Raw genomic sequence first — 17,427 nt, 5'->3', positions numbered from 1 at the left:
ATATCCAGCATACGGGGTGACTTTCCAAACACCCAAACCCGCCAAGGTTTCCCCAGGACAAGGATCGCGGACCACGCCGCACAATACCCCTCCCAAGGAACCACCTGTGGTGCAGCACTCTCAGCCAACTCCGGGTCCATCTTCTCAGCCCCTACCACGTTCTACTAACGATCATCCGTATGCTCACGACCCCTCACGAACTAATGTCTCCCAAGCGATGTTCTACAATCCGACTCCTTCAACATACCCTGCGACCTCAGTATACCCCTCCTCGTCTCAGACGCATGTAGATGCTACGCATGCCCCGAACACCGCCAATGTAGCAAATTCGAATTCCATCAGCCATCACCAGCATCGATCCACTGGTACCAACCCTTCTCCACGATCCCAAACTTTTCCTGTTGCAGCAACTCCTGCCATTACTCGAGTCACATCACGCACACCCTCACATGAGACAGGATCAACGACACTACTGGGTCATACTCCATCTTCACAAGGCTCCATCCTGATGCCTCCAGTGTCACCTGCTGTTTATGGCTATACGGTCTCCAACCCTCCCACCAGTCATAGTGCTCAACAGCCGGTAGTTTCGGCCCCGTTTAATGGCCCATCATCCATACAGCCAATCTCTCGATCGGCTCCTCCTTCGACTCCCGCTCCTCGCCAGACGAACATTCGACATCATGCATACGTCCCATCACCCACCATCCCCTCCACCACCACTCCAGTGCCACCACCTCCTGCACCTACACGATCGCAATCGCAGCCGAGTCAACCTAGGGCCACAACATCGACCGTGCCAGCGCGCTCTTATTCGCAGACGCAAATTGTACCAGATCCAGTTTCCGCGCCGCGGTATGCGAATGTTCCTATGGCTAGTTCTTCGTATGCTCCCCGCACCCTAGTGCCGTCTCCATCCCCTGAACCGGAAATCCTGATGACACCATCATCCATAGCGCGATCTCCAATGAAGCTTCCTGTTTCTCCTGCTCCTGTCGTGCAGACCTCTTCACAGTCCTATCAGGAACAGAAGAAAAAAGGGGGGTTATTATCTGCGCTTGGACTTCGTCGTTCAAAGATAACATCGAGACAACCACAACCTCCATCCCCTCCCCAATTAAAGCCAGTGGTCAGCCGTGAGGCTCAAGGATCGGTACCGGCCAAGGTGGTGACTTCGGAAAAGTCAACACCATTTCCTGTGGATCCACGTACCAAGGTCGCGACGACGTCCTCGCGTCATGGGATGGCCGCGCCTGTAGCAGTTCCAATTCCTGGACATCATATCCGTGAGAGGAAGACGAGTGGGTCGTATGGCTTTGGACCGTTTCGCTTGCTTTCCAAAAGACATCGCACAGTCTCTGCTGCATCAGCCGAGGCAGTGGACGGCACGAACGCGGTGAGTGTTAGACTTCTGATTATATTTACTTTCCGTGAACGCGAACTTATACGCTTGGCCGTCCTTGTTTCTCAGGCGAGCACCATCATCACGTCACCAGCTGGATCGACTCGCAGTCCGACCCCAGGACTTCCACCACCTCAACGCGATCCGGTGCAGGCCGCGGGAGACTGGCGAAACCAAGAGGAAGAGAAGGCTCGTCATCGCGGCGGCGCGCGCAGACGGAGACCCGGCGTCACGTTCGAGGGGTACGAATCGGACCACCCCCAAGCGGAACAGCACAAGCAGGGATACGTCGCTCGTATGCGGAGTCGATAAGATTGCCACTGCCAGCACGTTCTGTTACCTTGGCTCATCGTTTTCTGCTTTGCTCTTTTTTGCTCTTCTATTGCTCTCGAAGTTGTCATCCGCTTTTTGAGGTTTCACAAGTATGGAACTTGGGTGTTGCATATGGATTTATGAAAACCGTGTATTTATATGACATCGTCGGCTTTTATCTAAATTGTATCTGGCAACGCGAGTGCTATCTGACGACTGGTCCCTATAACATTTTCCCTGACCGTTCGCATATGCGCGACAAGATAAAATTTACCCTGCATTTAATTTCTCGTGTTGATTCAGAGGAAAATACAAGACGGCATGGTGAGATCGGAGGTAAATTTTGGGAAAATTATGTTTTTAACCAAAGTTTACTCCCAATCTGCCATTGTCAATCGGAATTGATATTAATTCAAATTCGCGACCTGAACGCGTGACGTAACGCGATCTCGTGTCGGCGCGTCCGATGAGATCTTGGAACTTTCTCTCTCTATCAAGTACGGCTCTCAACCGATTCATCGAGGTACACGACCGAACACCATGTACAAAGGAAGACAAGGAAATCTTGAGGTTGAAAAACACTCAGGTCTGAAATATCCTCACCGGCTCAACTTGTTTGTCCGATCTTTCTCGTCTCAAACAAGGATGTCAGCACTGACTTTCAGGTGCAGCTATGACAAACCACCAGTAGACGATATCACCGTGGAGGAATTCGAGACGTGTGCCATAGACCGCTTGCGCGTTCTGGCAGAGATAGAGTCCTGCTTCGCGCGCAACCGACCTTACGATGAACTGAGGACCATTGCCATCATGCAGTGCGAGAAGCACCTCCCACTCAACGCCACAAGCGCGTATACGGTGGACAGAGATGCGCAGAGGAGAAAAGATCACATCGGACACTTCGTTCTGCGTTTGGCATTCTGTCGCTCGTGAGTGGAATTCTTCCATGCCCCTCAATGCCCAGCTTAGAGACGTAACTCGTTTCGTAGCGAGGAGCTGCGTCGACGCTTTGTTAAGGCAGAGGCAACATTGTTTCGTGTAAGATATGACACGGATGGCGCTGCCGAAAGGAAGGCGTTCCTGAGCTCCAGAGACTTTGCATGGTCTTTCGTATGTAGAACGTTCTGCAGCCCGCTCTGCGACTGACAGGCTCTGGAAAAGGTGGACGACAAGGAAAAGGCCATGTATGCTTCTCAGCTTGAGGCAGCTACATCCGGTATCAGGGTCTTTGATACATCTACAGATAAAGCAGAAGATTTTTTCAAGGTGATGCGCCTTCTCCCTTCTCCATCGTCGATATCCTTCATAACAAATTTATTCAGGTTAGATGGACTCGTGTACCAGATCTTGTCGAAAAACGCAAAGTGTTTCTCAAGGGCGGGTGGGCCTATGTTCCCGCCCGAGAACAGTCCAGCATCGTGTTTCAGGAATTCCAAAATCACCTCGAAAAATCTTTGGAGGTACGCCGAATTAACGTTGTACTTCCTTTCGCTCTCATCTGATCTCTTCTTTTTTTCTTTTTTCTTTTTGCAAATACAGGTGACCGCCAAAGCACTTCCTCGACTAGACGAAGATACGCGTCTTGATCCTATCCTCGCGAACCTCTCGCAAGGTTTCCTAGCTGGCGCATCATCCGAATGGGCGGATGGTTTGAAATCCGTCGATGGTATCACAGCTGACATGGTCGAAGACCTCTCGCGGAAACATTTCCCGATGTGCATGCGGAATCTTCAGGATAATCTCAAGCAGAAGCGCCATCTCAAACACTTCGGTAGGCTACAGTATGGCCTTTTTTTGAAGGTAAGCAGTCACGACGTGCTTGATTGCCATATACTAAATGCTACTACATTCTACCTCTCAAGGCTCTTGGCCTGTCGGTGGATGAAGCGCTCTTATTTTGGCGCAGAGCTTTCAGTGGCTTCACAGATGATCAATTCAACAAAAATTACAAATATAACATTCGGCATTCGTATGGATTGGAAGGCAAGCGAGCTAATTACCCCGCGAGGAGGTTTGTTCTCCAGCAAATTTTATCTTTGCGAGGGCCTCCTGAAATATCTCCGATAGTTGTCAACAGATCCTGACGAGCGATCAGCCGGGATCGAGCGACTCGCACGGCTGTCCATACCGCCACTTCTCTATCGACAATCTGCAAACGGCCCTACTCTCAGCCTACTCTTCACAAGGTCTGACGTCGGCCGATTTACCAGAGATCCTCAACACGGTCAAGGGTGGCCACTATCACGTCGCGTGCACACGTGTGTTCGAGATCACACATGCAAACAGGGGTGTGAAGAAGGGTGAGGGTGTCGGAGGCGGTGAGAGTATCACACACCCGAATCAGTACGTTACAAGGAGTATGGAGTTGGAGAGAGCGGCGATTGAGGCGGTCAAAGTGGAGGTAGACGGAGATGTTGTGATGGGTTCTTGATTGTGCGATACCTATGAGCGTGTATTTATAGATTGGCTAGATACGATTGTCCATACCATTGCAGTCATTGTGCCATGGCAAGGGAGATTGAATGGCATCAGTCTGGGGTGGCAACGAAGTGAAGCGAATCTATTGTGCCACAGGGCTCAGGCAGTACACTTCGTCATTTGTTCAACTCCTGAACAGATGATTTGGCATGTAATCGAGGGGGGGTCGGAGAAGGTACAGAAATGTGGTGGATTCTGGCTGAGGTTCTATTAGGGATGATTCGCATTGGCAGTAAACATTGAGAGTTGAGTTACGCCCTGTTACAGCCTGATACATCTTGAGAATGGCTGACAATATTGGTGGGAGTTGTACAATGATCGCGGATGTCGTGAGATGAATTGTTAAAGATCTTTAGGAGCGGGATAAGGTGAAGTTCAAAGAGATTTGCGGTATGGTGACGTAGGCAGATAAGTCGATAGCTTGTGGAATATTGTGTGCATCACTGTGTTGAGGGGCTTGAGCTTCGAAGGAGGGGGGCGGAAAATTTCTCTCCTGAACCACCAGGAGGAACTCGGGGCGCAGATATGTGCGGGGGCAGGAATAGATGGGGGGAGAGCGAGAGGCGAGCGAGAGGGTGGGCAACGGGATTGCGGAGACCAAAAGCTGAATTGGGGGCTGTTTCCGCATGCAATAGCCCACCTCGCTTGCACCGCGATGACAATTCTGGCAACCCACGGCCAATCCATTTCAACCGTCCAATTATTGCTCTAACGATCCATCATGCAAACTGGTCGCTCACAGATGTCGTCCACGAGCTCGGAACCGCCAAAATGGAGATGGACTTGGATTCTCACCGCGACATTCGATGAGGAGCAGAGACGCTGAGATGCCTTCGAACGTCTAACGGTTGGATTTGCTTGCAAATTGGGGTCTGAATTCTGGTCTGGGTGATGGTACCATGCATTATTCTTTTCTTGTCATAGCTGTTTGCCTTGAAGCCTAGGAGCCCGGAAGCCACTTCACGGCGACTTGTTGCAGGCAAGGTTCTACAAGTACTCAGTCAATCCGCAGCATCAATCCCAGATTCTTGACGATCTTCTTGTCTTCTGCTTGCATGTCGAAACATTCCTGGATAGCTATCAATCACTCAATCCGAGTGCGCCTCGTCGGGTTTGACAACGACGGACAGGCTTGATGGAGAGGGCTCAGTGGCCATTACTAGGCTTTTGCGGTTTTCAAACCCGAAAAGTGCGTTGGTGAGTTTTTGAATCTTGTCTTGGCTCGGTTTTCCGGGAAACACAAGCAGGGGGGCAGGCTTGATGTTCTTCGTCGTTCACACCAGACGGAGTACGTGTCACGCGTCACATGAAATGTCACATGTCTGCACCCGTTTGTTGTGGTCTGTGATGCCCTCCATGACGATGGTCGACAAAGGGAACAGTGTCGCGGGAATTGACACGAGTGTTTCCTCTATTTTGTTCGGAGGCAGAGCTAAGCAGAGATGTGTGCGATGAGCGGTATTGGAAATACCAGATGGAGGATGCACAATGAGGCCTAGACTTCTCGTTTCAGATTGCCCTCGCACACTGGTTCACAAATCTGTCTAGAACAGTTGCTTGCGCAGTGCAGGATAGCGGGACTGGTACGGAGATGGCCTAGGCTCCCCATTCTCCATCAGACATCATTGTCCAGTCAAGCAGTCTTCCGACTTTGATCATTGTGCCAAGTGGGTGCAATGCAAGCATCTCTGCATATTCGAGTTTACAGCTCTGATAGAGCTTTGGAGGCATTCCAAGAGACATAGTCGTGTCATTTGCATATACTTCTGCCCCAGAGGGTCCTTTCGAGCGCAGATTGTCGTTGTCGAGGTACCCAGTTGATATGCAGAATGCGTGTTCGTGCAGAAACGGGGAGTTGTAGGCGCGTGCGCGCCGCGTCGCGGCGAGCTCGAGAGCATGCCAATTGGCATTTTACGGCTTCTTCCTTACCTTGAGAGTTCACCGCTCTCCTAATAAATAGAATGCTCAAGCTTGCCGAGAGGCTCGCTTTTTGTCCCTCTAACCGTCACTCCATCTTGTATCGACATGCAGGAAGTTGTTCAAGACCGCCCTGTTCCTTCAGAGCTGAACGTGGACGACGGTGACTACGAGGTTTACCTGTTTTGGCCCTCGTTGAGACTTCAGGAATCCCCGAATTCAGGAAATGAGCATAGTATATATGGAGTTCGTTTGGGAGTGCCTTTTGGTCGAAGCAATACGTACTCACGATCTTCGCAACAGCCTGTGTTGCCTTCATTTGATTTCGATGACTACTGGGATGGATTAGCGTCCCCTCCCGCGGTGCGTTCGGTGTTTCTTTCAGCGCGTCATTGAATTGACAACGCGGCCCAGTTGCCTCTTTCTTTCTCCGAGACTACCAATTACCGATTCCCCAATGGAAAACGTATGATCAGTGAGCCTGAGCGCGAGCCTGTGCAGACTGGCTACAGCCAGCTCGTAAAGATGGGTTTGCTCTTTTCGGTGAGTACTTGAATCTTCAATTTTCATCCTTCTGGCTAGTGACGCACTCGTTCTGTTTTCTTTTTTGCATCTTGTGGGGATTGACCACGACTGATTTGAACTTGGATCGAGCAGCAGGTCAGCCATAGTTTGGATTGCGTCTGGGACAAGGTTCGCGTGATCCTGCAAAAGGCCAAACGAAGCCCTGGTTGAGGTCCTTGATGATGATGACGTTCGCGCGGGGATTGGCTATCTTTTTGAAATATATCCGACTTGTAGGACCGCTTGTGAACAACGGCAATAACCAATGCGATATTGTGCACGACGCCAACGCCGGAGATTCAAGTGAAGGCTGCGTGTCGATTACGTAACTACAGTGTCCTGCAAAAAGGGACCGAAAGGCTCCGCTGGAGCGGTGTTCTGCCTTCCTTGTCCTCTCCGTCCTGTGTCGCGTTCATCCATCTCACGAAGACATCTATTTTACGAATTCTATGAGTAAACGCAAGCCTACGCCCACACAGCCTAGCTCTCCTAATGGCGGCGAGATCTTGCACCAGTACCCAGACACGGACGGTCATTTCTCTTTGGTCAGGCGAGTGCTTCATGTTTGCACACAAAATCACCAACGGAACACTTATGTGTATATATGTACACCTCTCCGACGTACAGGAATTTCAGGCTTGCTGACCTCGTCACCATAATGAACGGCGTCTGCGGCTCATTCTCCGTGTTCTCGTCGGCGCGGTACCTCCTTACGAACGACGAGTCGTATCTGTGGATGGCGCACCTGCTCCCCCTTGCGGGATTGATGTTCGATTTCTTCGACGGCAAAGTTGCGAGGTGGAGAAAGTCCAGCAGCATGATAGGCCAGGAACTCGATTCGTTGGCCGACCTCGTACGTCTCGTCTCGCCCTCTCGTGCGAAAGATGCCGAACGAGCACTCATCGTCGATCGCACTTGTGCAGATATCGTTCGGCGTCGCGCCCGCGGTTTTGGCGTTTGCTGTCGGCCTGCGCACCTTCCTGGACACTGTCGCGTTGACCTGTTTCATCTGTTGTGGACTCGCTCGCCTCGCCCGGTTCAACGCGACCGTTGCAAGCGTTCCCAAGGATGCCACAGGGAAAGCGCACTACTTCGAGGGTCTCCCGATCCCCTCCTCGCTGGCTCTCGTCAGTCTCCTGGCATGGTGGACAAAACACGGATGGATCGAAGGCAAGGAAGGCATCCCATGGGGCAAGGTCGCCTTGTGGGAAGGGCAAGACGGTGCTGGAGATATTCACTGGGTGAGCTTCGTGTTTGGACTATGGGCCGCGGCAATGGTGAGCAAGACGTTGCGCGTGCCCAAACTATGATTCGAGCTGAAGCGGGTCGAGGGTCGCCGGGAAGGGATGGACGGACTTTTCTTGACTAGTTTACGACGTGATGTTTACCACATGGTACAATGTAAAAAGCTCCTATATAGTTAGTAGCGGAATTTCTAGTCCATTAAGAACTCTGCTGGACCTGCGTCTCCTGCATGTACGAGTACATACTTTTGCGGATACGAACACGCGGGTGTGGCGTGGCATCAGCCTGGCGGCGTCGGACGCGATCATAATTAACGCGCTTTTCGTCGCGTCTTTGTCTGCAGCTCCGCCATGCCCTCTCGCGACGACGCCCAAAAACTCTTCATCCAGGCCGTCCTATCCCGCAGATACCTCTCGAAAAAGCTGACGGAACTTTTGGTTGGCAGATGCATCGCCGCTGTCCGAGGTAGGCTTTGCTCTGGCTGTCTCACGATACAAGCTGCCCATGTCTGGCGGTATCAGCTGCGGATGATACCCTGAACATCAACGACAACTACGACGCGTTCATAATATCGGTCAACAATGCGTTGGACCCGCTGGACCTGGAGCTGGCGTTCCTCCACGACGAGATCACCGGGAGGCAAATGTGTGCACTGGTAACCCATCCATTCCCTCATGATCCTCCCCACCCGCTTATCTTTTCGCCGCACACAAAAGGTCAACCGCAAGGGCGACGAGCTCGCGCAGATAGCGACCGACTACTCGCCGCTCGAAATCGCGTACTTCAAGGCCCTCGTAAATCCCGCTCTCTCATCTTTACGCCCGCCCGTCCCCACGCACCTGACGCGCTGCCCTTCTCGACGCACAGGTCGAGCGCATCATGCTCGCGCCGAACGAGTCGTACTCCGTGTCGTCACTTGCGGCGCTGCGCGAGACCGCGGCGCTCAAGTCGAGCATGACGAAGACGCAGGCGGAGATCGTGCTCGCGAGCTTCGTCGCGAAGGGATGGCTGAACAAAAGCCCGTGCGTCGCCCCAGTTCCGCGATCCACACGCACACGCACACACAACACTGACCACTGGTGCGGCGGAGCAGCCGCGGCCGGTACTCCCTCTCGACGCGCACGCTGCTCGAGCTCCAGCCGTACATCAGATCGACATACGCAGACGAAGTCGTCGAATGCACCGTCTGCTTCGAGGTGCGCCTCCTCTCCACGCCCCATCCCCTACCCCCTAGACAGAAAATCCAAGCGCTGACGCGCTCCACGCACGCGCCAACCCGCCCCACGCACGCCCGCGCGGCGCAGATCGTCACGCGCGGCATCGGCTGCTTCACCGCGAACTGCAAGGCGCGCCTGCACGACCACTGCTTCGCGAACTACCGCAACAGCAAGCACAAGTGCCCCGCCTGCACCGCCGACTGGTCCGCGAACGAGAAGAGGCTGCTGTTCGTCGGGGAGAAGGCCGCCAGCGCGGACGACGCGAAGAGGAGGGAGCGCAGGAAGAAATCTGGCGCGGGGAGCGACGAGGAGGAAGAGGGCGAGCTGAGCCAGGATTTTGTGGCGGACGACAGTCAAGAGATGATGGAGGTGGAGGCGAATGCGACCCAAGCCGATCCTGAGCCGACGCAGTCGCAGCCAAATGGAAGGAATGGCCGCAGTCGCGCCAAAGCACCGAAGTCCGTCTCTGTTTCAAATCTCTCCTCGACGTTTCAAAGCTCATGTACACGACATCTACAGTGCATCTCAAGTAGACGAATCGATGGACGTCGACGAAGAAGACAGTCCCCAGCCAGCCCCAGCCAGGAGGAGCAGGCGGAAAAATTAAAGTCACGAAGCATTGACGTCTATCTTAATACCAATGTATTACAATCTCAATCATACACTCGGACCCATACCCTGTACACTGCCAGGCGCAGCCACCTTGCCCTCCTCTGACGGGGGCTCGGCCAGCCGGTGTGAGAACCCGAACCGATCCTTGCCCCAGACCTGCCGCTTGCGATGCTTGCGCCCCTCGCCGAACTCTTCGTTCCACTTGCGAAGATCGGCCAGGCTGCCGAGGGACTCGGAAGAGGAGGGCGTGATCTCCTTCAGTGCCTTTGTGAAATTGTGCAGATGGAGGATGCGACTGGACGCAGGGGGCGGCGAGGCTTCGGCCGGTGCCGCGAGCTTCGGCGGCGCATCCTTTGCCGCGTCTTCAGCAGGCTCCGTCTCCTTCACGTTCACGTCGGCCACGATAGCGGGGACACTCTCGGGCACTTTGTCTGGCGACGTTTGAACAGGTCCGGCCTGCGATGTCAGTGCCCACGGAACGACGACGTTCTCTTTCACAGCATCCAGAGCTGCAGCAACGCACAGATCTGCGACATAAGAGCATCAGTAAAATAGAAAAAAAATACACATACACCGACTGGCCACTCACGTTTCAGATCCGAGCCCGAGAAGCTCCCAGTCAGCTGCGCGAGCGCCTTCAGATCAATGTCTGACGCAAGCGACTCGTCACGCAGAAGGATCTTGAGGATCTCCTCGCGCTCCTTCTCGCCAGGAAGGTCCACCAGCAGTCGGCGGGGCAACCTCCGGAGCACTGCGTCATCGAGATCGAACGGTCTGTTCGTCGCGCCGATGACGATGACGTTGTCCTCCCTGGATGACCTCAGACCGTCCATCTCCTGCATGAACTGCGTGATGACGCCTCTGTGCGCGATGGCCCCACCCGACGCGCGCGCAGAGGAGCGCGCACCGAAGAGGGCGTCGATCTCGTCGATGAAGACCACGCACGGCGACAGCTGCCGAGCCAGCGCGAAGACAGCGCGCACGAGTTTCTCGCCCTCGCCGACGTACTGTTGATGATCACGTGAGAAGCTGTGCGACGAACGAGCGGACTCGATCTCACCATGTCCATGACGTCCGAGGGCGAGATGGCGAGCATCCGACATCCCGCCTCCTTTGCGAGGGCTCGAACGACGAGCGTCTTGCCGGTTCCTGGGGGCCCAAAGAGCAGACACCCAGTCATGCCGTGCTCCTTCAAGATACCGTGCTGGAACGCTAAGGGGTGCAAAAGCGGTAACGATACCATTGTCCGTATGGCATCGATTGTATGAGTGGGCAGATGCACTTGGCTGAAAGACGTCGGCATAGAGGCTATAGAAAGGGCGTCAGCGCACAGGAACGAACTAGCAAACTGAGATACTCGCTTGCGTCGACGATGCATCCCAACAACTCCTGCTGATGAGAATCGAGCTCGGGATCCTGCTTGAGGCGTTCGACGACCTCGTCCGTCCCTTCGGCCGTCTTGCCCTCGTCCCCGTCTTCGTCCGCCTCTTCTTGCTCCCGAGGCGACTTGACATAAGACTTTTGCATCCACGCCTTGCGAATATCATGTGAAGTTCGCTGAGCAGCCCAAGCTCTATGTATATCTCCCCACCCAACAACGACCGTCTCGAGAGTGCCCGCCTTCGCGCCAGATGTCGCCGCTGAGCCTTGCGATATCATGTTCCCGACCGCTTGATCCGCGATCTGCTTCACAGCGGACCAGTTCTCTATGCGGTTGCCCCAGTCCTCCCACATCTTCTTGGCGTCGGTATCGCTGGCCGACTTTTCGCCTACGGCCAAGCCGTCCGCAGAGGACCCGTCTGGCAAGCCGTGCGTCCGATGGAGCACGCCGCCAACGGCACCCACGCCCATCCGCATCGTCAACTCGTTGATCTCCCTCCGTCGGGCCATCCGACACGCCTGCTCCTGAGACGCCGACCGGAGCGTAGGCACCAGGATCGAAGTCCGGAAAAAGGGCGACTGCTTCGGCGACTCGGACGGACCACTCGGCCTCGCGCCCGCGCGCCCGACGATCCCAGATTCCAAGAGCCTGCTGAACCCACTAGACCCGCCGATCACGACGACGCCCGGCGGGCCGCCCAGACCGCCGCGCTCGTCGCCGCCCTGGTCCTGCCCGACCAAGAGCTTCGGCAGGTCAGCGTACAGCGCCGCGTCGCCCTTCTCCCACTTGCGCAGGCGCTCCCGCAGCCGCTTTTCCCTCGACTTTTGCGCCGCCTCGTCCTCGCTCCAGTCGGACTTGCCGGGTCGCGCGGCGGGCGCGTTGGCGGCGGAGGGCGAGCTCCTGCTCATGAGGAGATTGACGATGCCCTGCCCGCCGAGGTTGGGCGCGGACGTGGACGGGGGCTCGGCGATGGGCGGTGCGATGCCGAACACGATCGTCACGGGGCTCGCGACAGGACCGGAGGGGCTGACGAGGGCGCCCTGGCGCCGCTGGCGGACAGCGGCCACGAGCGCGGGATACCAAGAGGCGGACGAGGCGGACAGGGTGCCAAAGTCGCGGACGTAGATGATGCGCGGCCTGCGTGAAGACGACGATCCCGGGGTGTCTGGACCGGGTATGTTGACTAGGCGGTCGAAAAAATCACGCATGGCTGCGGATTTTCCGCGGGCGGGAGAGGTCGCAGCGGTGCGAGCGGCACGGGAGGGCGTCATGATCTGGAAGGTCATCTGCGAGGGGATGCCCATCGGGGACATGTCGGGGGTCTCATCGTCCTCGTAGAAAGACTCGAGTCGCGCAGGGCGCGCGGGGGAGGGGGACGGGGAGGCGAAATGGAGGGGGTTCGGGGAGAGCTGAAGGCAACTGGCAGCTTGGGGGTGCGGGGCATGCATCAGTCAGCACAGCACGCGGTATGCCTGGAAGGATGACTTGGGACTCACATGGACCGAAATGACCGTACTGCGCAGCGGCGAGCTGGACGGCGTCCAGGACGACGACGTCGGCCTTGGTCTGGCGAGCCATCTCGCGGACGGTCTCGTCGACGATGTAGTCGCCCCCTTCGATCGGACAGTAGAGCGCAAGGGTCGGCTCCACCGGAGGGCCCGAGACGGAGGTGTACGCGGCCTTGTGCTGCGTCTGGGGATGGAGGGTGATCCACAGGTTGTTGAGAGCCTCCTCGTATATTTCTGGGGGCGGGAGAACAGTCGCATTGGAAGGTTCTGCGAGAGATTCGGGGGTCCATAGGACATCTAGGTCGCTGGGCAGCCGGGGCGGGGGCGGGGACTCGCCCGGGGCTGTCGCCGACGACGAGTTTGCCTCGGACGGTCCGACCGAGTCGTCTGCAGGGCGTTCCTCGCCATCGGGGGGCGGAGGGTGGACGGAAGGCGGGGGAGGAGCGCTGGAGGAGGAAGCACGCCTGTACACGCGGGTGTTTCTGGGAGGGGGGTCCTTCCTCGGATAGCAGGCGGGATTTGAGTAGGAGAGGAGAGCGCGGATGGGGTCGGTGGAGGACCTTCTGAGCTGCAGCCGGGCCCTGCGCAGAATAAATTGGGAGCGCATGCGCCTCGTCCGTCTTCACCAGCAGCGGTTAGTCCTCCAGCCCACTCGCTGACTCAACTTTCTCACCGCAGCGGCTGACTTCCAATTCACCGTTCCCGTCCGGTAAAAATGTCGAATTAGTACGGAATATCACAGTCGGGCACCCAGCATGTAGTGTATGCAATAACGAGGCTCATATGTAGAAAGCTGACGCGCTCGGCCGTGGCGAAACACCAACGCACGCTCGTCGCTCACACTCCGCACACGACCCCCGCTTACGACGCCTTGGACCGCATCCCCTCCTCCCGCGCCTGCTTCCTCTCCGCGAGGTCCACCCCCACCAGGATCTTCGACGCCTTCCACAGCTGCACGACGTTGATGATGTTCTTGATGAACGAGATGATCCCCGTCGGGATCGCGATCAGTTGCGGCCACGTCAGGTCCTCCACGAGCGGGTGCCCGAGCCCGATTGGCGTCTGCACCCACTTCATCAGGTACAGCGCGACGAAGAACATCTCGTTGCCCGCGCAGATCACGAACAGCGTCCGCTATCCGCGGTCGCGTCGCGTCAGGTCAGGTCAGCCCGGTCGTGTGACGCTCAACGGACCGCGCGCGCGCGCGGGAGACGGGACTCACGGAATCGTTATAGTACAGCCATAGGATCCGGCTCACGTCGCTCGTGACGAGCTTATGGCTGCGCGAGCCCGTGACGAGCGAGCTGGCGGGAGGTGCGGGCGCTCAGGTCAGGGGCGATGAACGGATATAGACAGGACGGCTCCGCTACCTGTACATGTGCATGTAGTGGCTCGCGAAGTCCAGAGCGATCAGGAACTGGAAGAAGAGGGCGAAGTCTGGGTATACGGAGGCCAGATAGCATAGGAGACACGACGTGGTGCATCTGCGCGTTCAACGTCCCCTCTGTCAGTCGTGCGACGCGACCCGTGCGGCGGGGCAGCCAGCAACGCACCTGTCGGTGACCATATCCAAGACGGCACCGAATTTTGAGGTTTGGCCCAGCGCCCGCGCCGCCTGGCCGTCCACGGCATCCAACAGACAGGAGATGCAGTACGCGAGCGTGCAGTACTTCGGATGGTAGCTCATGAAATGCAGCGCGACAGCAGCGAGGAGGACCCGCGAGTAGCCTGGGCGGCAAAGTAAGCGGGGCGCGCTGCTGCTCATGAAACCCTATGAGAACCTACCGATAAGGTTGGGCACGAAGAGAAAGACATTCTCAGAGTAGGTCTGTGCCGTGGCGAGATCGACGGCTTGTTTTGGGTCGACGACGTCCGAGTGTCTGCGGCGACGCTGGATGGGCTGTTTTCCTGACATGACGGGACACGAAGGATGGGGGTGGGCGTGAGGGAGGAAGGGGGCTCGAGGACTCAGACCGTCCGCGCCCAGGGGATGCCGCCCCATGCCGCGTCCCACGTCATAACACCCCGTCAGCACGCTCCGTCCGCTTCCCCGTGCACTTGGCTTTTTTCATGAAAATCCTCAGAAAAGGGCAGTATGACAAATGCGACATGTGCCGAAACACCCGAACACCAATGCCCCTCGTCTTTGATGTCGTCAAATAAAATAATTAAAAAGAGCACTACATGAAGCAGAGATCCAGAAATTAAAGCTAAGTAGAAGAATGGCGTCCGACATAGTGTCCAGGCATAGACGATAGATGAACCAATTCCGTTGTGAACACGAATCACGAGCGCTGTCAGAAACCTGTTCACTTCTTGCCCAACACAACACCGAGAACGATGGCAAGGATGGCAATGACGAGCAAAAAGATGAAGAAGCACATCCAGCGCTTTTTGCGCGCCGAGCGCGCATGCTTGACCGCTATCTCTGTCTGTTTCAGCCTAGGACAAGGGGTCAATATTCTGCTGCCGTGGTCGATTTTTTCAAACGAGGACAGACCCCTGTTCTGTGTCATGCTCGACTCGAGTGGCAGACTGCTCAATCTGGTCGATGGCTTCTCCCTGCTGGAGAACAAGAGTGTCCATCTAAAAAAAAAGTAGAAGTGAGAAGTAAGACAAATATAGCACGTCACAGAATGGCGTAACTAACGTCGTTAAACAGTGTCGCGAGCTCAGCAAGGGTGTTTTCGATTTTGCGAATATCTTGATGCCGTTCTTGTACCTCGTTGTAAGCGAGCCTCGACTCGCGGTAGCGCGTCGTAGAGGTCAACTGAGCGGCGACATATCAGCAAAGGCATTCAAATGAGCGAGAGGGGCGACTTGCCGCTTGTGCGAAAACTTGTCCACCTTGCCCGTCATCGTCATCGACGACTGCCGAAATTTCCTCAGGGGTCGCGTCGGGTTTCACTAGAGGGCTCTCGGGGTGGGTAAAACGTCGCTGATCCTCACGGCCGTCACATACCAATTTTGAACTGTCGCTCTACCCGTTGCCGGTACCTCGCGCGGTAATCCCGCTCCATTTCCTGATACCGTTGGAGAACCTCCATAAACCGTGTCCTAACAAGTTGCGTCTGCGCGCCCGAGCGTCAGAACTTCTGCGGGATGCTTGCGACCAACGTACGAGCCTACCTGATTTTGTCGTATCCGCGCGTCTTGTCCAGGAGGTGTGGGCTGCTTCGCCAGAGCCTGGATGCGGTTCCTCAGCTGGTTGCTGAGCATCCTGGTGTTGGCGACGAGCTCGTCGAGGGCGGCGGCGTTCTGCTGCGTGAGAGCGTCGTCCATGGCGTTCAGCGAGCGCGAATGCATGTCCGATATTCTCGCGACGTTCCCGTCGAATTCCTGTATCGCATCTTGGAGGGAGTTGATCTGCAAAGTCCAGAGACGTGATAAGATCCCGCGAAAACGTGGCGAGGAATAAGAGAAATTTACTTCATCGTAAAAATCTGACATCCCCCCTCCGGAACCTGCGGGCACGCTGACCCCCGCACCATTCCAGTTCACCGCGCCGTCCTGGTTCGGCAACCCAGTCATCTCATACTCCCCTCGAGGAGCCGGAGGGCTCTGGGGGCTCTGGGGGGACTGCCCCTGCAATCGCTGAGCCTGTTCACACCCACACAATCAACACATATGGCGCCCCGCGAGCAAGAAACAAACGCACCCTCATCGCGGCAAGCCTGTCTCTGGACATTGCGGAATAGTATCAAAGGAGAAAAAAAAAACAATACAGAGATGGAGGGGTCGTGAGTAGTAGGCGTGCGTGAGCGACAGTGAAGCGCTCCGATCAAGGCGTTCGAGCACAGAGGTGCCGGTGAGTTGGTCTGAGACAACAGACGACCTCCTTTAGCGGCTGTCGAATAGCCACTTGCCCATATTCTGACCGTGTCAGCACTTATTACGCAATGCGCAATATCAGTCGGTTCCTGGCCACTCGTTTCGTCTGCAGAGCGCCCGAGCACTCACCAGTGCACGCGGCGACATCTGTCCGACCATCACAGCCCGATTGCTGTCCTTCAGCCACGCAGTACTCGCCCGCAGTCATCTGCACCCACGGCTGGTTCCAGCTAGTCTCCTCTATATACTCCAAAGGCAACGGCGCCGGCGATTCTCCCTCAATCTCCGACGTGGTCTCCGGATATCCGTATCTGACCGCATTTGACCCCACGCCATCAGCAAGCGTATACTCGTAATTGTTCCCCGTTTTCTCATGCTTGACCGTTTCACTGTCAGGCATGGAACGGATGAGCATCCCTGTTCACGCTCTGTATAATAGCCAGCATTCTCGATCGACAACTATACTGCCTTGGCCGCCTCTTCTTTGGCATGCACACGCGTCGTCTGGGATGTCCTAGCCAGTCCCGTTTACGGACATCATCGCCTTCGACCATAGCCATTCCGCAGTCGACGTGGTCTCAACTTGAAAGTTGACCTTCACATAAACGTCGTTATGGACATGCTTGGAAGCTCTTTCTCGAAGCATCTATACTGGCACTCCAACATGCATGGCACGCAGGGATGTGGATTGATTGGATGGGCATCGCCACCATCCGGTGCATGGAATCATACCCGCGCTTCATCTATGCATTCAGATCAATGCAAGACTCTGACCATGCGGAAGTCGTACGGTTTGCACGATCTGCGGATCTTTTGGCATGGATGGTAGCGCTTGTTGAGCTTTCCTCAGGGTCTGACCGTCTATGATGTTGAAGACTCGGACGAAGGCTTGTCGATATGGAATGTTCCTCTCAGCATACGAGTCGCCACATGCATTGAATCTTTAAATGTCTTGTTCGT

The 17,427-nt window shown here is 55.8% G+C and overlaps 8 protein-coding genes across 8 annotated transcripts; 5 read left to right on the top strand and 3 right to left on the bottom strand.

Moving 5' to 3' along the window:
- The first annotated feature begins 620 nt into the window (after positions 1–620).
- On the top strand, positions 621–1,959 carry HETIRDRAFT_407681 (uncharacterized protein). Its single transcript, XM_009544320.1, has 2 exons — positions 621–1,396; positions 1,472–1,959. The coding sequence occupies exons 1-2, from the start codon at positions 872–874 to the stop codon at positions 1,712–1,714; spliced, it is 768 nt and encodes a 255-aa protein (XP_009542615.1). The 5' UTR covers positions 621–871; the 3' UTR covers positions 1,715–1,959.
- A 247-nt stretch (positions 1,960–2,206) lies between these two features.
- On the top strand, positions 2,207–4,205 carry HETIRDRAFT_470979 (uncharacterized protein). Its single transcript, XM_009544319.1, has 8 exons — positions 2,207–2,328; positions 2,386–2,643; positions 2,704–2,824; positions 2,876–2,980; positions 3,037–3,174; positions 3,254–3,514; positions 3,577–3,725; positions 3,782–4,205. Exons 1-8 carry the CDS (start codon positions 2,255–2,257, stop codon positions 4,143–4,145), a joined length of 1,470 nt encoding a protein of 489 aa, XP_009542614.1. The 5' UTR covers positions 2,207–2,254; the 3' UTR covers positions 4,146–4,205.
- A 2,012-nt stretch (positions 4,206–6,217) lies between these two features.
- On the top strand, positions 6,218–6,844 carry HETIRDRAFT_414773 (uncharacterized protein; the record flags this gene model as incomplete). The annotated part of the gene is made up of 3 exons (XM_009544318.1): positions 6,218–6,472; positions 6,524–6,652; positions 6,764–6,844. The coding sequence occupies 3 exons, from the start codon at positions 6,218–6,220 to the stop codon at positions 6,842–6,844; spliced, it is 465 nt and encodes a 154-aa protein (XP_009542613.1).
- Positions 6,845–7,165: 321 nt separating this feature from the next.
- Positions 7,166–7,983, top strand: HETIRDRAFT_310663 (uncharacterized protein; the record flags this gene model as incomplete). The annotated part of the gene is made up of 3 exons (XM_009544317.1): positions 7,166–7,218; positions 7,301–7,526; positions 7,597–7,983. 3 exons carry the CDS (start codon positions 7,166–7,168, stop codon positions 7,981–7,983), a joined length of 666 nt encoding a protein of 221 aa, XP_009542612.1.
- Positions 7,984–8,257: 274 nt separating this feature from the next.
- HETIRDRAFT_457498 (uncharacterized protein) lies at positions 8,258–9,394 on the top strand (the record flags this gene model as incomplete). Its single annotated transcript, XM_009544316.1, has 6 exons — positions 8,258–8,383; positions 8,440–8,573; positions 8,635–8,712; positions 8,786–8,940; positions 9,012–9,114; positions 9,223–9,394. Coding segments are annotated over exons 1-6 (756 nt in total), but the record flags the coding sequence as incomplete, so codon positions are not given.
- Positions 9,395–9,738: 344 nt separating this feature from the next.
- Positions 9,739–11,695, bottom strand: HETIRDRAFT_60534 (A-type ATPase). Its single transcript, XM_009543553.1, has 4 exons — positions 11,109–11,695; positions 10,808–11,055; positions 10,337–10,754; positions 9,739–10,274 (listed from the first exon to the last, which is right to left on the bottom strand). Exons 1-4 carry the CDS (start codon positions 11,635–11,637, stop codon positions 9,793–9,795), a joined length of 1,677 nt encoding a protein of 558 aa, XP_009541848.1. The 5' UTR covers positions 11,638–11,695; the 3' UTR covers positions 9,739–9,792.
- Positions 11,696–13,497: 1,802 nt separating this feature from the next.
- Positions 13,498–14,551, bottom strand: HETIRDRAFT_44242 (uncharacterized protein; the record flags this gene model as incomplete). The annotated part of the gene is made up of 5 exons (XM_009543514.1): positions 13,498–13,770; positions 13,859–13,940; positions 14,007–14,120; positions 14,190–14,364; positions 14,422–14,551. The coding sequence occupies 5 exons, from the start codon at positions 14,549–14,551 to the stop codon at positions 13,498–13,500; spliced, it is 774 nt and encodes a 257-aa protein (XP_009541809.1).
- A 394-nt stretch (positions 14,552–14,945) lies between these two features.
- HETIRDRAFT_310786 (uncharacterized protein) lies at positions 14,946–16,086 on the bottom strand (the record flags this gene model as incomplete). The annotated part of the gene is made up of 6 exons (XM_009544315.1): positions 14,946–15,078; positions 15,137–15,222; positions 15,287–15,406; positions 15,476–15,543; positions 15,599–15,707; positions 15,766–16,086. 6 exons carry the CDS (start codon positions 16,084–16,086, stop codon positions 14,946–14,948), a joined length of 837 nt encoding a protein of 278 aa, XP_009542610.1.
- Positions 16,087–17,427: the final 1,341 nt, after the last annotated feature.

Source organism: Heterobasidion irregulare (genome assembly GCF_000320585.1).
Source record: "Heterobasidion irregulare TC 32-1 unplaced genomic scaffold scaffold_02, whole genome shotgun sequence".
NCBI classification, from domain to species: Eukaryota; Fungi; Basidiomycota; class Agaricomycetes; order Russulales; family Bondarzewiaceae; genus Heterobasidion; species Heterobasidion irregulare.
Note: the sequence above shows the minus strand (reverse complement) of the source record. Positions and strands in the feature narration are given on the sequence as shown.